The sequence below is a fragment of the Volvox carteri genome (genome assembly GCF_000143455.1).
Source record: "Volvox carteri f. nagariensis unplaced genomic scaffold VOLCAscaffold_27, whole genome shotgun sequence".
Classification (NCBI taxonomy): Eukaryota; Viridiplantae; Chlorophyta; class Chlorophyceae; order Chlamydomonadales; family Volvocaceae; genus Volvox; species Volvox carteri.
In genome coordinates, this window is record NW_003307570.1 from 79,659 (window position 1) to 89,240 (window position 9,582).

General features: G+C 56.5%; 1 protein-coding gene across 1 annotated transcript; it reads right to left on the reverse strand.

The window, feature by feature from the left end:
* Positions 1 to 8,132: 8,132 nt before the first annotated feature.
* Positions 8,133 to 9,493, reverse strand: VOLCADRAFT_92587 (uncharacterized protein; the record flags this gene model as incomplete). The annotated part of the gene is made up of 2 exons (XM_002952021.1): positions 8,133 to 8,156; positions 8,870 to 9,493. The coding sequence occupies 2 exons, from the start codon at positions 9,491 to 9,493 to the stop codon at positions 8,133 to 8,135; spliced, it is 648 nt and encodes a 215-aa protein (XP_002952067.1).
* Between the last annotated feature and the right edge of the window lie 89 nt (positions 9,494 to 9,582).

The following is a 9,582-nucleotide window of genomic DNA, read 5'->3' on the forward strand; positions in this document are numbered from 1 at the left end:
GCATTGCAAAGGTTAGCTGCCATACAAGTGATGCTGGTGTTGTTTTAGGGGTGTGGCAGGTCGTCTTACAATTGGCGCAGCTGAGCTAGCTGGCGGGTAGGTTACGTAGGTTGGTTGGCTTGGTTCGAGTTGGCGGCGAGGCAGATGTGTGAGGGGGTTGTAGGGGTGGGGCAGCAAAAGCTGCGGTTTCCGGCGCTGGTGGCTTTCTGGGGCCGTGAGGCACTGACCGCCAAGCGAGCTGCCTGACCTGCTCTCGCTATCCGCGCTATGCTCGTCCTAAACCGCCCTCAGCCTTCCTGCAGCTGCATTCCTTCATGTGTTGCAATCCCCTCCCTGGCCCTAACTCTCCCCCCCCCCCCCACACACACACACATACGGCCCCTGGCGGCCCCCGGACCGCCCCGGGGTGTGCGGGCAGGCGGTGTTCCCGGTGTGGGCAAAACCCAACTGGGGTGAGGAGGGAGGGTTGAGGGGGGAAGGGTGAGGGGGGAAGATTGGGGGGGGGTGTTGGGAATAGCTGGCGAGGGTGCTGCCATGGCGGCATGCGTGCTTGTTTTTAGGGTTTTAAGCGTAGAGTTCAGGTTTTATCAAGTGTCCCGCACCGAAGTCCCTCCCTCCTATCCCCGACCCGCACCAAACCCCATACGTATTTGCCCATTACCCACCTACCTACCTACCTTCCTACTTACCTACCCACCTACATAGCTAGCTAGCTAGCTAGCTACCTGCCTATACCTGCTCCTCACCTGCCCACCCCCCTGCTCCCAGGATGCAGCTGGCGGTTAATGTTCAAATCCCCGCAGCTCTCGGAGGCGCTCAGGGCCAGGCGGTGTACGTGGGTGAGTGAACGAGTGAGTGAGTGGGCGGGAGAGGGGGAGGATAAGCTTCTTCTACTGCTGGTGGTGGTGGTGGTGGTGGGAGGTGGTGGGAGGTGGTGGGCGTATGCATAGGGGGTACAGGGGGGTGGCGGGCGGCGGCGAGGTGGGGCGGCGACAGCAAGGTGCTGCCAGACAGGTCGGGGGGAGGGAGGTGCGCCTGGTGCTGCCTACTGTTGCCACTTAGGACTTGGACTTCGTGGGGGCATTGTCGTACAATGTACGTGCAGGGTACATGGGGGCCACCTCGGGTGTACGGGTTTCGCTAGGGCCAGCGCCTCCGAGGTATCCGTGTCACTGCTGCTGCTGTCGGTAATAACCGTTGACTGCTAACGACCAACCACCAACCGCCCTGCCAACAGATACCGAGGGCAGCTTCATGGTGGAGCGCTGCGCCGACATTGCGGAAGGGGCTGTACGGCATGTAACCGCCATGGCCGAGAAACAGGTATGTACATATCTAAGCGCATTGTACATGTGTGTGTTTGGTGTCACGTCCGACATGCTTAGCCTGTACTTATATATATATGTACATACATGCATGTGTTAATGCAGTGGTAGTGCACTGATGTCTCTTCTTCTAGGCCCTCTGGCTAACTTTGGCTGACTTCAATGTCGGTATGCATGTCGGTATCGTCTCTCCGCTTGTCCGTCTGTCTGCATATCTGTATGTATGTATGTACCTCCCACTCGCAGGCCGCTGCGGGTCGTCGCAGTTCGTATTCGGGTGTGTTCGACGTGGCCTCTCTGCTGGCGGGGATATACGTGTTCCGAATACACGACTACACGGAGCAGGTGCGGGGGCAGGTGCGGGGAGACGGAGGAGAGGGCCGGAGGGGGGGACGTAGAGGGGGTCCTGTTGATAACCCCCTCTTGGTTGCCGTCTGGCTCTCCTTTGTGGCTCTGTCCCACCTTCCCCCGTCTGTGGGTTTTGCTTGCGTGTGTGTCTCTGTGTGTATGTCTCTCTGTGTGTGTGTCTCTGTGTTTTTGCAGCTCCCCACCTAGCATATGTGTCCATGTCATGGAAATCTCTCTTGGGGCTCCGAAACTACCCAGAGTGACGGGGGCGGACTGCTTTGCCTTGCGAATCCCCCTCTCCCCCTCCCCCTTTCCACACTCCTCATTGTGCAGCTCGCACTGGTCAACATGCTGCCAAGGTTCCTGCAGCAGTACCCGCAGGTACGATAACACCGTGTGGGACCTAGCAGTGGCAGTGGCAGTAGCAGCCGTAGCAGGTGGCGGTGTCATCAGGTGATGGCACGGGGTCTGTCCCCCGGCGGCTCCACGGCCCCCTCTCTCTCCCGCCCCATGATCATCATCATCACCACCATGGGACCGCCAACCCCGCGTTGAGGACCTCAAATAGGTGGACGGCGTGGTGGTGGGCGGCTGGCGCCCTCGGGTTCCGCTGCGCTCCCTCCCTCTCTGCCGTCCTTTAGGACGGCACACTTCCTCTTCCCGCCTCCCCAAGCAGCGTAGGCCGGCAGGCGGATTAGGCATACCCATTATGTGTTAATGTAGCAGCTGACCGCTGAAAAGGTCTCTCGAGTTGCTGGTGGTCGCGCTCTGCGCGTATTTATAGCACCGTACTGTGTACCGGCTGCTACAGTTAAATATATGTGTTCATCCCCTGAAGGGGAAGAAGAAGAACAAGAACAAGGAGGGGAAGTCATTCCCTTACGAAAACCGAAGTAGGGACAAAAAACAAAGTCTTCCCCCTCCTTAGGGGAAGAGCACTCAAGGGGATGGAAGCCGAACTTAACTACGAATCACACAATGCACGGCCTGCGGCCCTGCTCACTCTTTACTTGGCAGCAGCTTCACTCTTTCGTGGTTCGTGGTTCGTCTTTCCCCCCTCCCCCCTTTCCCCCCTCCAGGTCCGTTTGGTTGTGTTTGACTCCGTCACGTTCCACTTCCGTCAGGACTTCCCGGACATGGCGCACCGGACCCGTCTCGTCACACATATGGCGCAACAGCTTATTGCGGCCGCACAGGATTTCGGAGTGGCGGTGAGGGGGGGGAGAGGGGGGCTGGCGAATGTGTGGGTATGCCTGTGTATGTACGTATTCATGTTCGTGTCTGGTAGGCCCCCTCACCCTCAAACCCCCCTCTTTTCTTCCCCCCCTCTCTGTCCGTCCGTCATGTCCAAGTAGGTGGTGTTACTGAACCAGATGACCACCAAGGTGCTGGAGGACGGCAGCTCCAAACTGGTTCCGGCACTGGGCAAGTGGAGGCAGGGGGGGGAGACAGGGGGGAGGCAGGGGGGGGAGGCAGGGGGGAGGGGGAGGGGGAGGCAGGGGGGAGGGGGAGGGGGAGGATTTGCATCCATTTAAAAGCGGGGCTATGGCGTACATATATACATACATACATACCTCGTGCGTTATTCCTTCATAGTTTGGTGGTCTCAGCTCGGTGCTGGTGCCCTCCCACCACCTGGCCAACCCTCAGCATCGTGTGCATCGAAAAACCGGCGCAACTCCGGCCACTGCCGGCAAAGAGCCGGCTGACTGCCGGGACTGCAGGGAGCGTGGGGGCCCGCGGCCTCTCCCCGGCCTCTCCCCTGCCTCTCCCCGGCCTCCTAAGGAGGAGGAAGCTGACACCCTACCTGCCCTTCTCCTCCCCCTCTCCCGCGGGCCCCCCTCCAGGTGAGAGCTGGGGTCACGCCGCGAGCACTCGCGTGATGTTGCACTGGGGCGCACACGACAACGAACGGCACGCGCAGCTGTTCAAGTCGCCCCACCTGCCCCCCGGGGATGTAGGGTTTGCGGTCACGGAGGACGGAGTGCGCGGACTGCCTAGAGGCTCCAGAAGGCAGGGGGGTGGGGGGCCCAGGTAGCGGGGAAGGAAAGGGGGGAGGGGAGAAGGAAGGCCGCTGAGGAGGGGAAGGAGAGAGTTTTCCGCGAGCTGCAAGTGCCAGTGAAAGACGACCATGTGTGTCATACAAGGTAAAATGCAGACAGTCTCCCAGGACCTCCACAAAGCTAAATTTCCACCCAAAACTTGGTGGACCGCGCGGACGGTGGAGCGAAAGAGCGCGGCAAAGATGTGCCCGACAGCGCCCACGCTATGATTGCCATCAGTTGCAATATGCGTAAGAAAACGACCCCTTGCGGCAGCTTTGGTGGATAAGGGAGCTCCGATTCGGCCTTTGACCGAATGCCTCCCTAACCATCTGCCCTGTTGCCCTGCGATGTGCGTGGAAGCATCAGCTGCTCGGACCATGCTGCACAAGGAGCAGAGCGGGTCGAAGATCGTTACTTGCTGAAAGAGTGAAAGTTGCCCAGCTGGGCCTTCGGTCATGCTTGCATGAGAAATGATTGTGTTGCATAAATGCTTTCTAATTACACCAGCATAATTGTCAATATAGAAAGCTTTTCACCTTATGTAAGTCATCTGCGCCAGGTTTCGTTATTCACTTGTACAAGTCCGCCGGGTACAAATACCAGGCGAATGCTGCCCAAGGTGCATAAATTTGTCACTTGCCCTCATGTATGTTGTGTTATTAGGATCGCTCAATAGATTTGCTTTTTGCTATCAAGAAGTTTTCGCGAGACGGTTTTCGGGCTTCCTGCCTCATGGTCTACTTTTGGTTGACGCTTGCTTGCGCAAATGCATTGAGACATAACACATAGATTGAAGGTCGAATTTCCGGGTCGGTGGCAGCTAGCTGCAAGGTAAGCGGAGAAATGAGTCACCAGCCGGCGAGCATCACGGTAAGCCATGGCCAGTGGAAAGTTTGGAAATCGATGACTTATGGTAAGAGTTTGTAGGACTTTGCAGAGACCTACGCCACATTCTGCGGCTGCTAGGTTCCAAGAGCACTTGAAGGTCGTGCACTTGAAGAACGCAAGGTCCACATGGAACCCGAATGAAACGTAGCCATCTAGGTATTCGGTGGATCCAGGCGTGTACGGTGCCTGATTCAAAACGATCAGGCGCGGGGCGTTGAGAAGGGAGAGCCCTTGTCTCTTGTCGCAATAAGATACCCTTAGCCCAATCTGCTGCCGCTTGTCTGTCAGATAAGATCGTGCAGCCTGACAGGCACAACATGGGACCTTCAGTGTGTTCAAGTCGCATGTGATTGATGGTTCTGTAGCTGAAGACCTCTCCTTTTACTTGGGAGGGTTTCAAAATAGGAGCTCTTCGATATCACTGCGGAAGTGGAGGATGGCTTATGGGGATGGCGATTTTGCGAGGACGGCGAGGAAGGGTAACGGACCCGGGATTAAAAGCAGTCCGACAGCAGGGGAGACGAGCGCGGTCTCTCTCTGCAGCCGGCAGAGCGGCACGTGTCCGCGAGTGCGTGGCGGCGTTCAACTGGTGTTGGAGACGTGACTTGTTGAGTGAGAGAGAGCTATGGGGGGGAGGAACACACTGCCGCCGGCCTCCTAGGCATGAGGTCCTGACGCACAGGTCCTTGGCGGCGGCTCGCGGGCGTCCTGTCTAGCTAGCGGCGGCGTCCTGTCTAGCTAGCTACGGTCGCTGGCGGCATATGGCCCATGGGTTCCTCACTCACACGTGCCCAAAGCTCCGAGGGGTCGCCGTGAGCTCGAATTTGCGGAGCAGGGAGCAGAGGGCGGTGTGGGATCCGCTGTTGTTAGGCTACCAAAGCTTGCGGTGCTTGGTCGGATATTTGAGGGCCCCGAGTGCGGTGATTGGCGCCATCGCCGCTAAGGGCGACGGTGGCCTCGGCGGCGGAGTCACTCCTACCGGCCGACGGCGCGTCTGGCCACGCTGCACGAAGAGGGCGACGACAGGGCGGAACTCAGGTCGCCCAGTGCTACTGCCGGGGCGGCAGTACACCAGGCGGATACCAAAGGCGGCGGCAGCGGCGGGAGGGCTGGACCCCGTGTGCGGGTTGTTGCACGTGACGGCGATTCATCGACATTCCTTCGGGGTTGTCCACGTACGTATGTATGTATGTCATTATGGAGAGCAGAAGACAAGCACTGCATGGATATAGCCGATTCCATGTGTTTTGGGAAGTATAACTGGCGATGCTGTGCTGTTGCGGGCATAGTAAGAGGCAAACTTGCCCAATGCCCTGTTCGGCAAATCCGGCCGACGTTTGCCGGCTGTGCTGTGCTGTGTTGAGGGGTTTCCTTAGGTTGACTGATACGTGGAAGGCGGCCCTGACGCTGCCCTGTGCTGCCCTGTGCTGGGCTGCGGCTTACAAGTCTCGCCGAGTCACATGGTACAATGTCAGGGGCGTGTACACGTCTCCTCCTCCTCCTCCCCTCTTCCCAGGCGGTCCTCCAGCGCTCCTGGGTCCACTACTTTCTAATCACTGCTACTACCTCTACCACGTCTCCGGGGGGGGAAGGTAGTCTCCATGAAGCATGTACACGCGCACGCACGCGTTATAGAGCACATTTACATTGATACACACACACCACAGAGAACGAGAGTGAGAGAGGGAGATAAAGTGATCCTTAATCCGCAGGTCAGATTCGAAGTTGGGGTTGCAGACGTCGAAATCCGTGTGCCGCTGCGTGACTGGTTTATGTGGATCTCCGAATCGTCACCGTCCGGCGCAGGGGGGCCCTGCGCGCGTGCACAGTACCTCACGTACTTTCATCATCGCATAGCATATGCAGTTTTTGCGCAATTGCGTAGCTCTATGTAGGGTCTTGCAAATCGTTGGATCCTGCATTGAAATTAACTGCAAAGTGCATCTTCTAACATATGTTCTTGGTTGTGGATTATCAAAACAATCCCGTATTTTTGGACCGGCAGTTATAAAGAGGACCTGGATGAAAGCGGCACATGGCGATAAGGTCACTAAGGGTGCATTTCCAGTGCGGGTTAAGGCCAGGGATTAGGGCACGGAAGTCCTTTGTACGAGCTTACCACATAGTTTTGTTCCATAAGGGAAGCAAAGGTTGGAAAGGCGAGCTAAGTTTGCCAACAACTTAACCGTTTGAGCAGGTATCGATGGAGGACAGAGGGTTAATCTGCAACGTTAATCCGCACTGGAAATACACCCCCAGGCGCGATGTCGTGAATCGCTTCATACGTCAATGTTGTGCGGATCAATGACCCCCGCTGCGCGCAAGGGGCATAGCACATGATGCTGTTAACGGCATTCTCAGAAAACGAAATTAAGGACTATGAAGATGTTTAGCAGACCAACAAGTCAACAAACATTACTTCGGAAGCTGTACAAGGGCATTGTCCTTTAATAGATAAAAAAACAGCTGATAACAGAGAAAGAAGTCACTCTTTTTGTCAAGGGTGCTATTATTTACAGGGAGTCTCCACGTGGACGTTTGTTAGCGACCCTTTTAAAAATTCTCACCCTGGACGTCAGGTTTGCACGTTCTGTTTCGCAATATGACATATTCTATATAAATAAATGATAGAAATGCAAAAGGTTTGACGGAAGGCGGAGGGATGGCGAAGAACGGGGGGCCCACGTTGAGACAAGGCCCTTGTTAAACGTCCAATAAGTCCGCAAAATTTATAGGCTGCCCCGGACCAGCTTTAAGCATTGTTAAATTTGTTAACTTTGAGCGCGGAAAATCTCGTGACTTTTTTTTAAATTATAATATCACCCGGTCTTTCCTTTGCTTTCCGTCTACTACCTTGACTGCTCGCCGACTTTCGCCGTTGCCGTTGACCAAGAATGTCACAGAACCAGTCGCCCTCGCCTGTACCGTCTCAGAACTATCCTACTTCATTACACAATGCCTTAATGGCAACCATTCAGCAGCCAATGCTGAGTCCGCTGCCCAGACTGTTCAGCCTTGCGGACGTCCATGCTTAATGGCAACCATTCAACAGCCCAGCGGCAATTTGCAGGACAACTGCCGTCCTCATTTCTCTTTAATGTTCAAAAAAATTTTGCTCAAGCAGGAGCGAAATGGAGTCAAAAGACGGTAAAAATATGGTTTCGGGGCTGCTAGTGGAGACAGTACTTTGTTAGGCATTGTTAGCGCGCCAATAACTTTAGTGGAGGTAGTTAACAAACGTCCACGTGGAGACTCCCGGTTAAAGTTATGCATGTTTTGTTTGTCTGTATACTGTGACACAATAAGGAGCGTGTTCCTAGTTCAAAATGTAGCACGTTAACAACCTGCAGCGACGACGTATATGATGTTGTCATAATCAAGGTGCCGATATACGTTGCCGCAGAGGGCGCTTAACATTTTATAACATTACCAACGGCAGGCATACATCGATGAGGCTCTGCGTCGTATGCAACGACAGCTAATTAGGATGACACATAACGCTATATCGAGAAGAAAGACGGAATCTTCACTCTTGTAAGATAGCCGGAAGCTGTGTGGTACGGGGTGTGGCTGTAGTCAACGACAAACGGCATCGGGGCATCGGCGATGCGAGACAAGTATAAGAGAGTTTCGTTTCTTTTAAAACGATAATGCCTTGTGTATGAGGTATAACGAGCTAAGCAGACATCGTCGACTTTTGAAACTTGAACTACAAGGGGGTGCCCAATCAAAACCTGTCTTATTAGCGTACCTCGCTCGACTAAATGCAAAACTTAAAATAAAGCTCTATTCATCGACTATCTTTCACATGAAGTCCTCTGCAGTAGCGGTGTGGCTCATCGCTTTGGTCGCATATTACAACGCGCAAGCGGCTGAGGCGCAGGGTGCGTTTGGAGCCCCAAGACCCAAAGCTATCCGCTTTAAAAAAATACTTGTTAGTGTATCCTTCATATTCTCTTGCCATCGCAGGTCAACAAGCGGCTGATGCCAATGGCCCTGCAAGGACCCCGCTGCAACCACTTCCCTTTCTTGCATTACGAAGAATAACGTCCAGAAGGATAAAGGCCATCGAAGCCCCTTCACAATTGCAAAGCAATGCACGACGCCAACCCGCCACATCGCCACCCGAAAGGGAGACCAGCCTGCCAGGACCGCCAGCCACCAAGTCGCCTAAGCACCAGGGCGTGCCTCCAGATCAAAAGTCAGGAAGAAGAAAACCGAGTCCACCAACCCAGCCCCAGCCCAAAACAATATTAAACCGACCGCCGCCGTCACCACAGCCGCCGCCGCGAAAAAGCCGGCCGCAGCCACCACCACCGCCGCCGCCAAACAGCCCGCCGCTGTCACCCCCAATTCCATCACCAAGCGGCCTGCCTCCGGCGCCCAGGCTTCCACAGCCAAATAACCCGCCGCAGCCACCACAGCCGCCGCAGCCAAACAGCCTACCGCTGTCACGTCGGCCGCCACTGCCGAAAAGCCTGCCACCGCCACCACAGCCGCCGCCGCCGCCGCAGGCATCGCAGCCGTCACCACAGCCGCCGCAGCCAAAAAGCCCGCCGCCGGCGCCACCGAAGCCACCGCCGTCACCACAGCCAAGACGCCCGCTGCCGTCACCTCGGCAGCCATCGCCAAAAAGCCCGCCACCGTCACCACAGCCACCGCAGCCGCCACCGCCGTCACCACAGCCGCAGCCGCCGTCGCCACCGGAGCCGCCACCGCCGTCACCACAGCCGCAGCCGCCGTCGCCACCGCAGCCGCTGCCGCCACCACAGCCGCCACCGCCGTCACCACAGCCGCAGCCACCACAGCCGCAGCCGACAAAACGCCCGCTGCCGTCACCTCGGCAGCCACCGCCAAAAAGCCCGCCGCCGTCAAATCGGCAGCCATCGCCAAAAAGCCCGCCACCGTCACCACAGCCACCGCAGCCGCCACCGCCGTCACCACAGCCGCAGCCGCCGTCGCCACAGGAGCCGCCA